General features: G+C 36.1%; 1 protein-coding gene across 7 annotated transcripts in view; it reads right to left on the bottom strand.

Moving 5' to 3' along the window:
• Positions 1–4,082: 4,082 nt before the first annotated feature.
• Positions 4,083–20,390, bottom strand: part of DPYD (dihydropyrimidine dehydrogenase) — an 841,255-nt gene continuing 824,947 nt past the window's right edge. For all 7 annotated transcript variants that reach the window (XM_513583.8, XM_009425982.5, XM_063799227.1 and 4 more), the window contains 2 exons: positions 8,644–8,784; positions 4,083–5,483 (listed from right to left, as the gene is read on the bottom strand). In XM_513583.8, coding sequence (XP_513583.3) covers positions 5,313–5,483; positions 8,644–8,784 — 312 coding nt within the window. In that variant the 3' untranslated portion in view covers positions 4,083–5,312. The remainder of the gene's footprint in view (positions 5,484–8,643; positions 8,785–20,390) is intronic.

The following is a 20,390-nucleotide window of genomic DNA, read 5'->3' as shown; positions in this document are numbered from 1 at the left end:
GACAAAATATGAAATATATTCAAAACATTTGTTTTTTAGTGTTTCACTATAGGATGTTTTTAAATAAGAAAAACAGTAATTGAATACTTATTCATTGAAGAGTCACTATTTCATTTTATCCTCACAATAACCTTAACCTTAGGTGGTACAAACTATTTTAATACCAACTTTACAGATTGGGAAGTTGAGGTTTGGATGTCTGAGGTGACAAGCAATTAAGAGGCAGCAGGGTATCAAACTTCAAATACATACTAATCCTCAAACTTTGGGGGTAAGGAAGGTCACATATAGTTGGAATAGTAGTGGGAGGCCTTCCTAGGAGGGTCTTGAATTCCATTTTAATTTGTTAAAATGTGGAGAAATCTTGAGGGTTTTATAACAATGGAGAAATATGATAGGATATGCAGGATGGCAAGCAATCTAGAAGAGTGCTTGCATGAGTGGGAGTGAGATATTCCTGCAAGAGCTGGATAATACATAATGGAAGAATGAATCACGGCAGTGTGTACGATGGAAAACTGGAGAAAGCCTTAGGAGATGTTTTAGAGGTAAAATTGTTAGACATGGTAACTGACTGGATGTGGGTATGGAACAGAAAAAGTAGGGAAATAACTATTTTGATATTGGAATTAAGTTAAAAATATTTAAATACAGCAAGTGCTCAGGTACTCAGAAGTCCAACTTACAGGTATATATGTTGGCATTAACTGTACAGAAAAGGTGATAACACCAGTCAGAGTGGGAGAGGGGGAAGACATCCCAAGGAGCATCTTGCAGATTGCTTCTGGTTCATGGTTCCTATAGATTTTAGCTATTGTCTTTTACTATCCTACCTCAGCTTACCTTTGCAGTCATTTAAGTAACTCAGGCTCTCCAATCTCTTGACGTTTGCAATTGCTGTTTCACCTCTGGAACACACTCTCTATTCTTCATGCCATTGGTTTCTTCCCACCCATCAGGACTTACCTGCCCACACTAGAAGGAATAAGTACCTTCCTCAACTCCATCTCAGGCCTTGTTGTTACTGCCAGAGCACTTATCATAGTTTGCACTTAATTTATTTGCTTGATTTTTGTATCATCCACTAAGAGGCCCACCCAGTAAGGCAGGAGCCATGTTTGTCTTGTTCATAGTTGAATCCCTATCAGCTAGGAAGTGCTTGGCATAAAGAAGTTACTTAATATTTTTGAATGAGTGAACAAAGTGTGGATTCTGATTCCTTGAGGGATTCTAGTGTGATCCAAACCTGTCTCTCTGTCTCCACCTTACTTCCAACCACGTTCCTTTTGTCCTAGCTAATTCAAGCTTTTGTGGTTTTCCAAACATTCCAGACTTCTCAAACCTCTGTGCTCTCTCTTGTTTTCACTGCTTGAGGTGTCCTTCTCTTGTTACCTATTTAGGAAATTCCTTTATGAGCTCATATTCAGAAAGATTAAATAATCTGTCCAAGATGATACAGATAATGAGTGGCAGCTGTCATATTCAATCCAGTTCTCTTTATTCCAAAGCCCAAACTTTTAATCACTGTGCAATATTGATAATCACATTAAAAATATTATATTTTATGAAAAATCAATGTATCCCAAATTAAAGAGATATGTTTTAATCAAGTTGTTGAATACATGAGAAAACTTCTAAATAAAAGAGCCAAAGTTTAAAAAAACAAACAAACTTGGCTTAATTGTCACCTTGTTAAGAGAGTATACCTTTGATGTCCCTGCTCTCAAGATTGCTTTCCTAGCATTCACCACATGTTACCTACTATTTCCCCTGTACATTGTAAGCACCTTGAAGTTAGGGAGTGCCGTGGTCTGAATGTCTATGTTTCCTCAAAATTCATATGTTGAAATTTCCATATCCAAGGCGATGGTATTAAGAGGTAGAGCTTTTGAGAGGTGATTAAATCAGGAAGGTGGAACCCTCCTTAATGACATTAGTGCCCTCATAAATAGGCCCAAGGGAGCCTGTTCATCCCTCTACCATGTGAGGATACAGCCATAAGGTGCAATCTCTGTACCATAAAACAGTCCCTCGCCAGACCTCGAATCTACTGGCACCTTGATCTTGGAATTCCCAGCCTCTGGAACTGTGAGAAATGTTTTTTTTTTGTTATTGTTGTTTGTTTTTTGCTGTTTATAAGCTACATAATTTATGGTAATTTGTTATAGCAGCCCTAACAGATTAAGACAAGGAGCATTCATCATTCGAGTTCATACCCTCAGCCCTTAGTCCAGTGCTTGGTTCACTGTATAATAGCTGCTTCATAAATATTTGTTGAATGAATAAATGGTTGGTTGAACAAAAGGACGAAGGCATGTAGCATATTAGACATAACCAAGGGCACCTACAAACATATCTAAACAGTTATATGACCTGGAACAAGTTAGTTAGACTCTTTAAGCACCTACGTCTTCATTTTTAAATGGAAAAAAATATAGCACTTACCTGTGATCTTTATAACATTCCAATGTAATAATACATGTTGTATTAGTCATGATTGTCCAGAGAAACATAACTGATACACTTTATTTATTTAGTTAAAAAATTCATTTATTATTTTAAGGAATGAACACACATAATTGTGGAAGCTTGATGAGTCCCAACTTTGATAGGGGAAGTCTGCAAGCTGGCCTCTCAGAAAAGAGCTATAGTTCAAGTCCAAAGGCAGTCTGATATACAACCAGAAAGAGCCAATGATGTAGATGAAGGCTGAAGGCAGTCTGCTGGAGAATTCCTTCCTGCTCGAGGGAGGTCAGCCTTTGTTCTAGCCAGGCCTTCCACTGGTTGGATGAGGCCCACCCACATTATGAAGGGCAATTTGCTTTACTCAGAGTCCACTAATTTTAATGTAAATCTAACCCCAAAACACACACCCTCACAGAAACATGGAGAATAATGCTTGACTAAGTGTCTGGGTACTGCAGCCCAGCCAAGCTGACACATAAAATTAACTATCATATATGTAGAACATTTAGTACATCTTCTCAGACATTCGTTAGGAAGTGCTCACTAACCACACTCTCTGGTCCGGTCTTATGTCCCCAATCATGTCTGGAGGTAAGGTGCCATGAGAATGTGTGTGTTAGGGTCAATGGCTCCTGGTGTCTTGCTGGATGGGAATAATGTGGTTTTCATTCTTCCTTACTCTGAGTCTCTCTGTAAATAACATATGTAAAATTGAGTTATGTTTTCTACACACAACATGGATAAGAAAGACTTCTTGGTATGAAATAGAAAGTGAATACAACAGAAAGAAATGTGTTTAAGGAAGAAACTAGTATAAAATCACGGATTGCCATGGCCTAACCCTGGTCACTTGTAGTTCTCCACAGTAGTTACAGAAACAGTTAAAGTATTTTGCCCTCTCTTTCTCAGAAAAAAATGCAAAGGTCATGATTATTTCTTTAATCTCGATCAAGGAAATTTCTGCCTGGCATTTGGCATTCAGTTTCTTGAAGAGGACTCAGGTGTGTACATACATGGGATATCTTTTATAATATTCCCAGAAAGCTACTAAACTCCCAGAGTGAAAAACTCTCATCAGATTCAAGTAGGGGGTAAGACATTATGATGGCATCCACGTAGCCCTGGTAAATCTCTTTTCTAGATTACTGGAACTGTTTTCTAAGTGTTACCAACTCCAAAAGTTAAAATCCCTCACCATGACAAGAATGCAAAGAGAGTCAATTTATATGAGTCAATAATATCACATAACTATCTAAGCAGTAATATTAAGTGAGGTGTATACTTCCTACAGTGAGACTGGCACTTTCAGACACGCAGGCAGGCTGCCACTTTCCATTTGTCCCTGCCCATGGGCCATTGCAAGAATCCTGGCCTGTTCCCAGTAAAAGATGCCTTTTGGCAGAATAGAATCTAATTCAGTAGGTAAAGATGGGTAAGAAGGACAGGAAGTGAAACATTTGAGTGACTGCACTATTATCACCCTTATTTTACTTAAACTAACATGAGTTTTATATCTGGATGGAATGCTCTATAGGACTAACCAAAAACTGCTCTATTTCAAAATCTAAATGGTTTATATGAAATTATATTTGCAAATGAGGCAGCAAAAGACCATATTTAAAATGCTTTATGATATTTTATTTGATATTATTCAGTAATACAGGTTTTGTGGCAAATATGCATTTCTAAAAGTGCATAATGAAACATTTTATTTTTCTAGCTCTTGAATTTGTCATAGAAATAAGCCATAGATTGTTACTTTCTGATTTACTACTTATAGATTCATATTGAAGATGCCATGAAGAGGAGATAGATGAGTTTATATGACACTATTTACTGATTATGAAAATAGAGAAATACAAAAATATTATCTAATAACAAAAAATATATTTCTTTTAAACATAACCACTAAAACAGAGAGTAGTCAAACTGATTTGGCACACTTAATATATATTATCAACATTATATTTTTCATTCTTGAATAATGCAGCATTGCATACTTTGAGCTGTGTTCAAACATTAGTTGCTATAATCATGAAGGTGACTATTAAAACCAGTCAGAGCCCGTATGTGCACAGCAAAAGAGTGGTAACCAGGATCTATCCTATCATCTCATTTTATTAGGAACATAGTTTAAAGAGAAATGCCATTAAAAGAGGATGAGTTTGGACACCCATCTCACACATGAGTAGTGAATGGTATTTAGTTAGTAAATATTCTCACTATCCTCTATTCAACACCAAAAATAAGCAATTTCAGCGAAGGGGATTTTACTTAATAAAGTTCTACAAACTCAATTTTAGGCTTTCTTTTCCTGTCATAGCAAATAATTTTTTGACTTTCTTCATTTGTACTTTATGGAGCTAATTGCATTTTCTTAGAAACAGCATTAAAATTAAAGGTAATTTTTAATGATAAAATGTTTCCTTGGATACATTTTCTTGTATGTTAAAGAGTACTTTGTTTCAAAATGCTTAATTTCACTTACAATTAGAAATCAAATATGGAGCACAGCATAGGGCAATTTGGAAACTGTCACACTAATTGCCACAAAAAAGTTAATTTTTCACATAAGACAACTGGCAGTGAACATCCAATTAACTGCCACACAGTTATTTAACTACTATCCTCAGAAAAGAATTATTCTATTTTATGACCATTAATTGAATGGTCATTGACATGAGACATTTTTTCCACTTACAAATGTATTTTGAAATTACATATTTTTATTTAGAAAATGTATATTTGTTTTAATTTGGAAAGAGCTGAACACAAGGATCATGATTTTAAAAGATCAGCATATGTAGGTGACATGAAAGTTCACAGCAACTGTTTCACAAATCACCTTAACACACCGGATTCACAGATAAGGGTACGCCTCTCTTTGGTTCATAAGGTGTTGTCCTGGAAACCATTTTGATGCAGTCGACAATAGGGCAAACACTGAGACACAGAGTACAGCCTGTACAAGTGTCGGTTATGGTGGGCAGGTGGGTTTCTGGATCAAACTGTATAGCCTGCAAACAGAAATAGAGGGTATTGATGTCACTGACCACAAAGGTCAACAATGTCCCCGTTTTAGCATCAACATTTTTCTCTGCTGCAGAGGAGCCACACTATGAGACACTACGTCCAGCTCTATGGTGCAACTATAGCAACAGTTGAGCTGACAGAGGAGGAAAAAAAGAGCGAGAAAAGAAATCATTTTAAATTAAAAACACAATGTTTAAAATTCCTTAGGGGTATTTTTCTTCATTGTGTGAGGAAAATATGTCATAACATAGTCACTCTCTAGTTTTCTTTGTTCTGAGCAGAGTTTGGGTCTTTCCAGTTCTACCAGGATGGGGCGTCTTCTACCTGTGGATTTTGGGGGACTTTCACACGTCCTCCTTTTCCTCTTCACACTCTTTGTTCTTGACAGTGGAAAAGTGTTACTGTCAGATTCTGAGGCAATGAATACATTTGTTTGGATTTCAAATAATGCATGTAGTTTTTAGAAGAAAGCAGAAGAAAAAAATTAGCTTAACAGTCAGCTTTGAGTTTTGAAGATTTCCAAGCTGACTCTAGTCATTGTCCACCAAGAAGGGGAAAAAACACTGAATGGAGAGCCAGGAAAACTGGTGTCCAGTCCTGGCCCTGACACTATTGAGCCCAGATTACCACAGCCAGGCCTCCAGCTCTGAAACGGCTTAGGATTTTGAGAAATTTTACAATTTTCCTTCCCCCGTCTTCCTCTATTCCCTCCCTCCCTTCCTCCCTCCCTTCCTCTCTTTTTCTTTCCATGAAGCAATGTAGAATAAGCAATTAAAAATACCTAGTATGAAATTCAGGACCGGGTTTTTTTAAAAAAAAGATATGATGATTATTTTCCCATTAAAGAGAAACATTTCAATGATGAAAAATGACATGTAAGACCTCAGCGGAAGTTACAGGATTTCTATCCAAGAGGGATTTCAGGGCAGCTATGTAGGGGTGGATCATGGTGTCAGAGGGGATTTAGGAAACTTGCCTGGCAGTCTCACTTGCAAAAAAAATACAAGAGTTTTACTCAGACTGTGTACTACTTTGAAGTGACTAAGTCGGGGCTGAGGAAATTACAAGGGACAATAAGTGTCTCTCCACCCCCATGGTACCCCTTGAGGCCAGGTCTACAAATCTTACATTTTCAAGGAATTGCATTATTTTGATTTTTTTCCTGTCTCATACCAATGTTATAATTCAATTATATATGTGTATATATATATATAGTTGTTTAAAAAATTCCCTCCTCCAAATGAAGCTGCATGCAACTATATTTTTTCCTCTTTTATGCACATATAAATGAAAATAATATTTTCAGAGTAAATCATGATAGTTGCTTAATATTTTTTAAAAGTCTGATCTTTAAGGAAATAAACATATATTTGAACAAGAACTATAGCTATAGCAAGTCATGAGAATATTTGTCCACACAAATTGGTGCTATGTTTTGTAAAACAACATTTTAAGGTGCTGTTTGGATGAGTAAAAACGATTTATCTTCCTTACGTACCCTTTTATATAAATGGAAACTCAGTGAAGTAACTGATAAAAATTAAGACTAATGCTTGGAAATATACTTTGAAAATCTGCAAAGATATAAAACTTTATGTTCAATTAAAAATTTTGGTTTTCTATTTTTATCTTCTGAGACAGAAGAATCAAAGAACTTTCTAAGTCTTTTAAAATGCATACTTGTGATTTTCTTTCTCATTACTAAGAAGATTTTTCTAAAGTTGTTCCAAGTCTAGAATTCCACGGTGGGAGCCATAAGTTCTAAGATTTAAGATATTAGAGAGCTGATGCTCTGATAGTTATAGGACTTCCTGATTGATCTCTGATTGGTTAATTTGAAAGATGACATGAAAGTAAATGTGATATGGCTAGCACTTTATAAAAATAACGGTTAAGACAGCTTTTAGCTAGAAAAAAGGTGATGAATTGAGTAAAAATTTGGTGTAGAACTGTGAAACTAGGAAGAAAAATTAATAGTTTTTTAAAATTAAAATATGTCTGTCATAAGAATATGCAAAATCCCACCATGAGCAGTATGGAATCTGCCCCTAGGTTGAATAAGGTACACAAACTTCTCTTTTTAAACATGGGGACATTTTATTATGAATTTAGAACATTCCATTGATCATTTCTTAAAAAGATCTTTTTTAACTTATAGCTTGAAAAATATAATAAAAACAATATTGTATAGTTTTTAGCAATTTTTAATAGTTTAGTAGTTTTCCAAAACTTTAAAATTTGCTTTCTCCAAACTCGACTTCTTAAGAAATTCTTTTACTTTCACAATAAATCAGGCTTTTGAGAAGAAACTTATGTTTAAAAGTATTGTTATGACCATTTTTTCATTCATTTCTAAAATTCAACCAGTTAAAAGTCACAGTTGTGCCAAACTCTTTAAAAAATAGCAGGTTATAAATATATAGGAAGTAAATGAAGAAGCAAATTATAAGCCAAAGAGAAATTCACAGAATGTGTTTTCAAGAGAATAGCCCACTAGAAGGAGTCAAATCCCCAATTTTTCTTTCTTTTTCTTTTTTTCTTTTTTTTTTCCTGCATGGTAGATGCTCTGCTGAGGACTGAGGAGCTGGAAAGTAGCTATGGCTCACTTCATGAGGGAAGAATACATCTCTTAGGCTTTTCCAGCTTCAGAGGAATTCCTGGGACCAACCTATACAACTCGTTGGTGGGAAAGTGCTTCTTTCTGACTGTAGTAAAAGCCTAATCAATACTGAATGGAAGAGAATTCTCTTTTGGCAGAAGGAATCATAGCCTTTCAGAGTAATGGCCATAAATGGTAGTTCTGTTCCCTTTCCTCTGTATTAAAGCATAATGCTTTCCTAGTATTCCTAATTTTGTGTGCATTTCTCTTTTCAGTTGGATTTTTCTCTCTAATGTTGTGGCTGATTAAATGGTATGAAAATAATTCTGTGCATTAAATGCTGGCATAGTTAGTAAAAGTTACAAGTTTCCTTTTAAAAAAAGACCATATTATAAGGGTGACAGGACAGAAAGATGTACTGTTGCAGAAGAGCAATATTTGGCACCACTGGTTTAAATTTCACACATAGCAACAGAAAATGCTTTCTGCCACAAAAACGAGAAGAAACATGTCTCATAGCATTCTAATTCCAGCAGGATTCTTACCTGGTAGCCGGAATCATTACAGGTCATGTAGCATTTACCACAGTTGATACACATTTCTTCATCAATCATAGCCACAACTTGCTCTACGTTGCTCAATTCACCAAATGTTCCAAGGTACTGCAGTGCTTTTCCTATTACATCCTAAAAATAGCCACTGAATTACTTAGCAAGCTCATTTTAAAACATTTTCATGTAATAATTAATATCACTCAGCATTTTCCTGTTTTTATACAATGTTGCATTATATTAACTTGGGAGACTGGATAGCATAATTCTCATAGATAAGCTTTTTATGATAATTATAGCTTAGATGTTTGTCTTCTGAAAGATGGGCAATATGCATGCCTAGCTTAGAAATACGAGACCTAATTAACTGCATTCAATAGGTTTTTGACTGGATAATTGAAAACAGCATTTCTGTGGACAGAAAGAATAAATGACACCCGTTTGAGTTGTTATGGCTAACTTTTTCTCATTTTTGGACCTTGAAGGACCAAAAGTAATACAAAGTGACAAAGGGTAATACACTATGCTAGAAAAGTTTAGATTGCTCATAATGAAGGGAATATGAGTGTGAATGTTATGCATTTATTTCACTGCATGAGGATTTTAGATTTTAATTTAAAAAGTGCTGTGATAGAATACTCACCTGTCATGTCTTGAAGAGTATGCAACATTATTTAAAAATTCTAATTTATGTTAATTGATTAGGTTGATCCAATAATTAAGTCAGATGCTCTTTTACTTTAAAGAACTAGAATTTTTTTCATTCACCATTGAAGATCTTTCATGTGATTACACATTGCTTTGTTCTTCATACTAATTGGGAGTGTGCCTAATATGTGAAGCACAGACTATGTTTCATCAACAATAAGAAACATTTTGCTTCATAAAACAAAACAAAAGAATGTAGCAATGTCAAATTAGCATGCTGTCAAGATTTTTGCTTTTGTTTTTAACTATTAACATGAGAATCTTGTTTGAATTCAAGGTCCATGTTCAAGGAGGTTTGACTCTTACTTAAAACCATCTTTCCATATTCTCTTTGGTATTGCATTTTCTGCTATTTTTATAATCTTGCTTACTCTTCTTTACTTTTATTTCTATTTGATCTCTAAATTATAATATAGTCATTATCATGGAATTTCAAACTGAGACAAAGTTTACATTTTTATACAGTTCCTTTGTGTATCTCTCAAGTGATAAGATGCTAGAAAACTTCCAATATTGTCTTCCCTATTTTCTTTATAATGCATTGAAGTTATAATTTCAACTACACTGCAGTCTGTTTGTAGGTGGGCACTTGACATCCAAATCAATATTTCCATTTTGAAATGCTCCCATAAACTCAAGATCTACATTTATCAGCTGCATAATGAGCACTATCATTAGAGATTGGTACTTCAGATTCTCTACTCACTGAACTTATCATCAACAACACGAACTGGGTCTTCCTTTGTATTTCTTTAGTTTTGTGAATAGCATTAGGATTTTTCCAATCATGGAGTCTTGGAATTTCATAGTTATATGTCACTACATAACTTGCTCCAATATCTCCTATCTGTTGCCAACTCTGGGTTCCAGATGTGCAATATCTTTTGAATCCTTTCCATGTTTACTGCCATCTTTAAACATTATTAATGAATTTCTCATTAATTTTAATGCAATTGTAAGAGACTACTTGATAAGTTTCATCCTCACATTCTTCCTTTCCCACTCTACCCTGGGCAATGCTGCCACCTTAATCTAGGATGTAAGACACAGACTAAATTTCTCACTACCTTATTCAAAAATGTGTTGAATTAGGCACAGGCTTACCACGCTGGCATTTAAGGCTTTCTGCAAACATGTCTTTTTCTATCTTATTTATCAGTTTCAAACACCATGCACTTCAGCTACACTGGAGGACACACTTTTCAACTGACCCATCTGAGATCTAACATTAGGTTAAATCCTCTGTCTAAGATACCTTTCATTCCTAACTCCACTTTGCAAAATCCCAAGCATCCTTCAAAGACATCTCGAATGCCACTACTTCATGAAGATTTCCTTAATCCTTCCTTCTTCTTTCCTAACCAAATGTGAGGATGTGATCTCTCTTTCTTCCTCTTTCTCTCCTTTTCCCCTTTTCCTCCCTTCCTTGCCCTCTCTCCTCCATATCCTCTTTCTTAAAAATTTTTTTTGATGGCCTATGGTATTATATCTATTATGTAGAACTAATGACAACAGATACCTTTTGAGTCCTTAATATATTTCAGGCCAGTGCCATATGTTTTACACATTTTCTCACTTAAACCTCATGCATTTAATAGTTGATGATGTGACTGAGATTTAAAGTATCCAATTAAGTAAATGATGAAGCAGGGATTGAGAACCAGTGTTGTCTGACTTTAAATACCACGATCATCAGCACTCTGCTATGCTGACTCATTTGTTATTCTGTATTTAGCAAATTCTAATTCATGTTATGGATATTTTCTACATTTAGCTTCCCATGTTGTGGTCTCTTAGTAAGCTTTAATTCATCTGTGTATCTCATGTGGTGTATCCTGTTTCTGGAGATCATTGAAACACAATGGGTACTCAAATATTTGTTAACATAAATATAAATTTTATGTATCTATACACGAAACCTATAATATGGTAGTAGGCACATAGTGGGATGAAGTAATAGCTATTTTACTGAACATTTTTATTGATACGAGTATTTTAAATACAAAATAATCATAGTCAAAGTATCTGGATATGTGTAATATTTCCCAGTACTATTTTAAAATAATAAATTCAAGAGGTCACTATCTGGCTGTAAAAGCCCATTTATATGTGATAGAAAATAATTTTTTTAAATCTAGTAAATAAATCAACCCAAAGAGTTGTTTCACTGAATCAGATCATGATGACTAAAATCATCAATAAATATTCAAATGATGATTATACAGGAAACTCTCTAGGCAGTCAACAAGTGTATAAGCCTTCTTCAAAAGAAACGTTGTATATGCCTTAGAAATTTTATGTGGAGCAAGTCCACATTCTGTGTACATTAAATATGCCTTTTCCTCTATATTGGAGATTTGCTTTTGTCATTTATTAAAACATCATTGTTTAATGTGAAACCAATGTGGAGCCTCTAGAAGTTATTAGCACATGGTGTTAACAATTCATCCCTTACTAATTACAATTTTTTAAGAAAATTATATTTTTTTCTTTATCTGGAAGAGGATAAAAGAATGACAACTATTTTAAATCATTTTGGGAAAGAGTAGCAAAAAAAATTATTCCATGTGGCTAAGAATGTGGACATTTGTTTTAATCCCAAAGCCTCCAGGTAGTACTACCAGCTTATGAATACCCTTGAGTAGATGTCCTGGAATCTGGAGTTGGCTGAAAGATGCATAAAATAAGTAAGTCACATATGGGTAGTCTCCAGACCCTCTTGTACACACATCTGTGGAGATCAGGGAACCCATATTCATTATTCCAATTCATTATTACACCCATTTGGATGTATGAAGGTTCAGCAGTATGGTGTAGCCATCCCTGATTAGTGGAAATGGTTATATGTAGATATGTATGTGGAGAAAGCAATGTTAAATCTTTTAAATTATAGATGATAACACTTAATTTTAATGTAGGTGTTCAAGGAATGGATGTTGCAAAGTACTACAGAATTCCAAGATCCCATTATTATCAATTTATTACTTGTTTGAGATAATTAAAAGTTGTCGTTGTTTTGTTTTGTTTTGTTTGAGACAGAGTCTCGCTCTGTTGCCCAGGCTGGAGTGCAGTGGCGCGATCTCGGCTCACTGCAAGCTCTGCCTCCTGGGTTCAAGCGATTCTCCTCCCTCAGCCTCCCAAGTAGCTGGGGCTAAAGGCGCCCGCCACCACGCCCGGCTAATTTTTGTATTTTTAGTAGAGCCAGGTTTCACCATATTGGCCAGGCTGGTCTCAAACTCTTGACCTTGTGTCCACCCACCTTGGCCTCCCAAAGTGCTGGGATTACAGGCGTGAGCCACGGCGCCTGGCCAAGTTTGTTATTTTTTTTTTTTAATAGACCAGTCAATGTTTCTGTTTGATATAAAGTTTAAGGCCAAAGAGTGAGGAACTAGACAGCCCTGATTCCGTCCCTGATGTTTCATTCTGAATTTATTATGACTAATATTAATTTATTAGTTTTGGCCTATTTTTAATAGCTGATGGAAGTATTTTCAAATTGTGATTATCTAGCATGTTAGCTGTTCTTTCTAGCTTCAAGTCTTCATATTTGATTAGCATGTATCATATCACTTTCTACTGCATGCCTATGGCTCTCGCCCTATCTTAAAGTAAAACAAAAGTCATAAGATGAACCATTGTAAGTCACACTATCGTAAAGTAAAAAGAAAAATCATAAGATGAACCATTGTTAAGTTCTTAAGATGAACCATTGTAAAATAAAAAAAATCATAAGATAAACCATTGTAGGTCAGGACTGTCTGCACTTTGTACGACTTCTGCAAATAAGTATCCTTCAAAAACCAGGACCCAGAACAGCATGCTGTGGGCAGTCACTATGACTTCTAACCTAAAAACATTCAATATTTAAATTATTTGGATGTAGCTATTTAATCATTTAACTATTTCCTTATCTGTACCATTACCAATGTCATATCTTTTTATGGTATATTCACTTCTTGCCTAATACATCTTTCAAAACAGAAAATGAGATAATTCAGTTTGCTCTTACTGAATTTATGCTGATTTTTAACTTCTTCCTTTACTAATGCTCCCAAGTCAAAAGCTGAATGACGTTTGTAGGATTCCTTTGGGGTTAGATCTCAATCTTTCTGATTTGTTTCCATCTTTTCCCTACTTCCCCTACAACATCCACCTTTTTCTTTGGGAAAGAACCTGGAGCAACATTTATTTTTCATCAGTGTGGTATAGTGATCTCTTACAAAAGCACTTAAAAATATAGCAGGTGCCTTATTCTGGATATTCTATATATGCCCTCTGAGCAGAAGGCAGACAGGAGTACTGTACAGTAAGAAAAGGACATCTTAAGTTTAAATTTGGCAGAACTCTAATAACTAAGGACTCGGCTTGAATATGCTGAGAGCAGAGGGCAGAGACAAAGTATGATCCAGAAAATGAAGTATTAGATTGGCCGGCGAGGGTGAGAGAAGCAAGTAAATCAAGAGATTGAATAGAGGCAAGTGAGACTTTTGGAACCAAAGTAGTGAGAGCGGCTTGGGTGAGAGGGAGATTATTAGTGAGAGAGTCAGATGAGTAAGGATTGGCCAGGAGCAAAGTTGGTTCAGTACCTGTCTGTGGCCCTGATCACTGTATTTTTTCTATCTGGGATGAGCTCAGGCTTTAAAGTGGTAATGTCTTGCAAGACACTTTGGATTTAAATTCATTTAATGAAGGTAAGTGTATTTCTACAATATCCTTAGGTATCTTAGGTTTTAACTCTCAAATATATTTTCTCTACTCTTTTTAGTTCTGATAAAATTCTTTATGGGATTCTAGAAAGATAATAGGAGTCAAACAGTTCTCTCTAATTATAATTTAATGGTGTACCACCTGCTCTAAGTAGTGAGTATTAATAGACAAAATATGTTGCTATTTTTCCTAATATTTTCTCCGAACTCAGATCATTTGAGGCTTTAGCACTTCTGACCTGTCCTTAAATCTTGATGCCACCCTTTTATTGCATCATTGGTAATGTGATCTGTCTTTTCTCATATAAGCACCAAACACTGAGTTATCTAAATGCATAACCTTTTTCTTACTTCTTAGGAAACTTAGTGATTATATAATCAAATTTGTACTTGTCAGCTTCTCATTTTTCCTGATCCATCTTCAGGTTAGAGTTGCTGACTATAAGATAATATCTATTGTTTTCTCTGAACTTCCTGAAATTAGGTTTACTAAAGGTGGGATACTTGCATTTCTAAGCTCAGACTTCCTTTCACTGGCCTAATAAACTCTAAGTTAACGTGGAATGGTTACTTTCCTTCAAGATTCCTTTAGCTGCCATTTTCTTCAAACAGACTTTTTTAGCCAGAAATAAGCCAAAGCAGCAAGTCCCCTCATTACTTGTCTCTCTTTTGTGAGATTGAATTTCCAACAAGGCAATTCAATAATTTTTCCGGTGTTTTGCCTTTAGTGGAGTGGGATTTCCATCTGAAGTTTGAAAAGGCTTTCATCGCTCCTCTGTCTTGCCTGTCCCTATTAACCATCTGGTTACAAGGTCTCTGATGCAGTCCCAGGGTAACATTTGTTTTTCTTTCGTTTCACTCTCCTGCAGCTGCTTCCTCCATACTCCACCCTCAGGTTTGTGGATTTCCATGCATGTGTATAATTTTTTTGATAGATACTGCTTCTCCCCTAGCCCTCCCTTCAGACCCATTTATTCCAGACAAGATACACCTTTCCATGCCATAATCTGGTCAGGAATCACATTTCTACAAATCCCCATAAGACTTAAAGGATTATTTTATCAAATTCTCTTCAGTTTTTAAAGTTCAGTTTGATAATTTTCATCTGCTATGTGTTGGTACAGGGACAAGTGAGAATATTAACCTTGTTCCCAGCCCATTTCTCTGGTATCTTTTGGAAATTGCTGGGCAAGGCCTCCACTATTTTTCTTTCTGTTCCCTCCTGTTTATGCTCCATAGTATCCAATATGGTCTTGCAGTTTTATCTGAGTACTCTTCTCTTTCCTTTCACAATTCAATTGAAATAATAAAGCACTCGATCAGGCTGACTGGTGTCCTGCCAACACTGTCTTGCCAGTCTTATGAGATGCAGTCCATCTCTTACTAGAAGCAGCAGGAAGAAGAGATGAAAACATCACTAGTGCCCCTAAACCATTCATTTTCCTACCCAGAAATTCAAAGACGTTAGAGATACATTCCCGGCTTCATAAAGAGAATGATAATTCATTCTCATATATATCAACAGAAGTGGAAAGCATTCGGGGGACTTTATAAGTCTTGGCAGACTCTCAAGTCTCTGTTATATGCTGCCTGGGAATAAAGCACGTTTCTCATTTAACTGGGCCAAATGTGCACACTGTCACTTCAGTTCTCTCAGCGAGGAAACGAAACTGCCTCCTGTAGGAGGCATTGTCTGCTTTCTTTTCTCTAGCACAGGTGAACCTGTAGAATATGTCAGGAGCTTCTTCAGAAGGTCCTTGTTCATCTTTTAGAAGGAAATCTTTATACTCATTGCAGGAGGCCAGGTTTCTGTTTCTTCTTTTATCTCATTCTTTCCCATCAGCCTTCCAGTACTTCTTTTGATACCCTCTTCTTCCTCAGAATCTTTTTCTTTCTGTTTCCCTTATGGAATTGGTAGCTTCATAATATGGGCCATACGCATGGTAAATGCTATGCTATTATGCATTGGAAATGAAAATGTGGTGTTGATAAAAAGGAAATCATGCAGATGCCAGGCTGTCCCCAGGGCCCCAGATCATTCCCAGGGGTAGGACGGAGGGCCTCTGAGGCCATTTTGTTTTTGTTTTTGTTTTTGTTTTTTTTACTTTCAAGGGGCTAGGAGAATCAGGATGTATGTTGTCTAGCAAAGATTTCTGGTTCTCAAGGACTCTCTAGTCCCTGGATAACACTGGGCATAACCATGCTTGATGTTCAGATGAAATTCATAGCAGTTTAATCAGTTGATCCCATTGCTTTTTTATATTCTGTTATTAATACTGATTTATAAAACCCAGTTATTTTCCTCATTATTGCTTCTCAGTTCTGTGCTTTCTATGAATTCCAATTTAACAAAAGAATGAGTTTACCATTTTGATGTCACTATCTGCTTGATCCAGGGATTATGTATTGGATTTAAGGTCCCATGGCTGCAGGTTATTACAAGTATGTTTGAATATTGTGCTTTGCAAACATACTGATTTGCTTGAAATGCCACCTTCCTTTTCTTTCTTATTTCTGTGTTTCATGAGAGACAGCAGAGGACAGTGCTTAAGGGCCCAAGGTTTAGAGCTACCCTTTGGAATCAAATCTTGGCTTTGATATCTTCCTAGCTGTGTGACCTTAGGAAAGTTATTTAACCTCTCTGTTTATCAATTGCTTACTCCATAATAGCACAGAGGGTTATTGTGAGGATTAAATGAGCTAATTCGCAAGCACGTAGTGATGCTTGAAACCTCATAAGTACTCAATTAATATTAGCTTTTATTATTAATTCTCTGCTTAATTAACACTAATTTATTAAACTCCATTTTAAATATCACCATCTCTGTGAAGCTTTCCACAATTACCCGAGGCAGAACTAATCCCTTTCACTCCTCTGTTTTCCCAGAGCATTTTGTACATATTTGATTGAACTGTAAATAATTTTTAACATGTGTCTTTCTCCCTTGCTAGACTATGAGCTCCATAAGGATAGACGTCTTTCTTTTTAAAATTCACGTTGTATTCCTAGTTTCTAGCACAATTTCTGGATTGCAGCAAGTGCATAATAAATATATGTTAGCACTACATCTCCATCGAGATTACAAACATCCTGAGCCTTGGACCATGCCGTGTCTGTTTTTTTGAATCTCCTGCAGTCCTTAGCACACTGCTGGTCACACAGCAAATACTAAATACATACTTGCTGATTGACTGATATTGAAACTGCCTACCTCTGAAGAAATAGACCATTAGGTCATTAAGGCATTTGAAAGGAAAAAAGAACAAAAGATGAGATCTACTGAGCATAGCTTGCTTAGAAATATTATTGTTGCATTCCCAACCAGGGAAGATGGGGTAGATCAGAAACTTGAATGCATGACTGAAAAACTTGTTCAGACAAAAGGGGCTTAGTTAACTTTGTGGGACACTGGGGTTCTTTCTACAGCAGATGGGGAATAATGTACTGTGGAAGCTGAGAGGATAAACAAAGCAGTGTCATGGAGTTTAAACTATCGAACAGAGGAATCTATAAAGAGGCCAGCAGAGAGGAGGGAAGAAACAAGCTAAAATAAACAGATGAGTGGACAGAGAAAATATTAAGCATGAAAACAGATAACCCAGGTCCTCCAGGAAAAAGGGAAGTAGGAAAAATAGTATGTCAAGAAAGAAGAAACACTCTAGGGAAAACACTGAAGTAATCATGTAGCAGCAATTACATGGCGTGCCTGGGTGTGTGCTAAAAAACAGCAACAACAACCACAATAAAAGGACAAGAGGCAATGTCTGATGCATGTGCAGACAGAAAATGACTTTAAAGGGAATGTGGCCGTTAATATCAACGTGGACTGAAAAATCACACAGCCACATCATCTAGATGTGGTCTGAAATAATGGGCAAAACGGCAGGGACTTGTATAAAAATGACAATAACTGTGGCTCCTAGAATTTGAATAGAGCTGTGCTGTGTATAATACTTTCACACATATCTTTTCATTTAAAACAATGGAGTTGAGGCCTTCTGACATTATCCAGTATATATTTTCCCTCCTGCCAATCCCTTGCGTGGACTGTTACAATAGCTTCTAACTGGTCTCCTTGTTTCTGCCCTTGCCCCTCTAGCAAACTGTATCAACACTGCAGCCAGAAAGATCCTTTGCAAAAATAAGCCAGATCATATCAGTCTTCCTTTCTAAAAGCCTTACTGGTTTCCTGCGAAGGACTTTGCTATTTCAGGGTCTTTGCACTTTCTGTTCATTCTGAACGGAGTGTTCTTCCCCTGGATACCCACATCATTCATTCCCTCACTTTTTTTAGGTGTTTACCCATATGCCATTAAACAGGCAGGTGTTCCCTGCCCAGTCTCTCTAGTAATTTTTATTCTCCTAAGATTGTTCTATTTTCTCCATTACACTTGTCACCATCTGACATATTATGTATTCATTTGTTTATTTGTCATTGTCTGTTTCTCTCTACTAAACTGTGAGCTCCATGAGAGCTGGGATTTTCACTACTGGATTGTGCCAATGACTGCTATAGTACCGGAACATAGTGGTTGCACATTAAAGATTGGACAAATTAAGAAACATACATGGATGAATTTGACAACTGTTGCCAACTAGAGGTGGAATTTCATTGATTGCATATGCGAGACAAAATGAAACAATACAAAGTATTGGTAAAACAATTGGTGCTTTCTGACCTTGTGGACCACTCTCCTATTCTTAAGACTTCCTTTCTGTATTTCTTCCACACTATCATTTTATTTTGGTTATCCTTCTCTTTCTTTGATCACTTCTTCACATTTGTTCCTCCAGAACTCCCTACTTCTTCATAGAGTATTAGGTTAAGTAAGAAATAAGAAAATACATGTGCAGCTTCTATCTTGGGTCTGGAACACAGTGGGCGTTGGAAATGTCAGCTCTTTCTCCTTTATATCCTCCAGCATAGGCCCATAATTCCTTTATCAATTTCAATACACTCAAATCTAAGTTTTTCATGCTACACCCCAAACCCCCCTCAAACCTAAAACACTAACATCAAAACCTTAACTCATTATCTTTTATTTTTCTTTATCTCTGTGGAACCATAAAAAAGCTGGACATCTTAGTCTTCTTATTATTAGCTCTTTACTATACCTATGCCTAATATAATGAGAATCACTGACTCTTGGAGGAAGAATTAACAAGACTTTATTAATTTCATCTCTGTTTCCATTACCATAGCCAATTACCAAATCCAGGACCACATTATGGCATACCTGAAATAGTCTCAGTTCCCCATTCCCTTCTAATCTCTACTTAGTCTACAGGGCTCCTTAAATGTCACTTCCTCAAGGAGGCTTTCATTGGCCCCTTCAATCTAAATTAGGTCTCACTATGAAACAGATTCTATATATCTTGCATTTTTTCTATGTAGCTCATATCAAAAAATAATTTTATCTTGTTAGTGTGATTCCTTAATATCTGTCTCTTTCTATATTCTGTATGCTTTATGAGGACAGAAGCTGTGTATGTTTTATTTATTGCCCTGCAGATGCTCAATTCCTAGTGCATTGCTTATCTCATGGTAGGTATGCAATAAAGATTTCCTGCAAAATACATAGGCTTCTTCAAAACTTCCAACTTCGTTGGCCTCCAGAGCTTTATGTATTTCTGTTTTCATTCTTCAGTTCATTTTATTGGACAAAATGGAAATGAATAGTCATCTTAACGTGGATTTCTTTCAAACTGTTCATTTCAAATATTATAGCTAATAGTAACATTTATTTAGGACACATTTGGTGCAAGCACCATGCTAAAAGCACTTCACACATCATCTAATTTATAACTCTATGAGGCAGATACTTTTATTATTTCCATTTCACAGATTAGTTAGCTGAGGCAAGTTCATGCAGCTATGAAACGGCAATGCCATAGAGTTTGAACCTAGGCAGTGTGACAGAGTAGTCCCATGCCTAATTCAGGAAATTCTTTCACCACAAATATAATCTGTTAAAATTTTACAAACTTTGCTTTGTATTTCAATGAGGGCAATAGTTTCTGAAGACATTTTTATGGTCACTTTCTTTAAATATGTCTGCTTGTTAAAATGACACTGGGAAGTCCAAATTCAGCTTCATGACACCTCTCTCCTCTTATGCAAGATATCTTAATATATTGTTTAGACTCCTTTCTCTCTCTGCTTGCCAAAGATGTAGTTTCCTTAATCATGCCCTTTCTGGCAGCTTCAGCTATTCTCTCCCAAACATATGCAAGCATATGCAAGCCTGGATCATTCTCATATAAACAAAACAATCTTTTCCTCTACTCCATTCCCCTTCTTATCCCTTTCCTACTGACCTTTCTCA

The sequence above is a fragment of the Pan troglodytes genome, chromosome 1 (genome assembly GCF_028858775.2).
Source record: "Pan troglodytes isolate AG18354 chromosome 1, NHGRI_mPanTro3-v2.0_pri, whole genome shotgun sequence".
NCBI lineage: Eukaryota > Metazoa > Chordata > Mammalia > Primates > Hominidae > Pan > Pan troglodytes.
The sequence above is the reverse complement of the archived record's forward strand: the minus strand, read 5'-3'. Positions and strand labels throughout refer to the sequence as shown.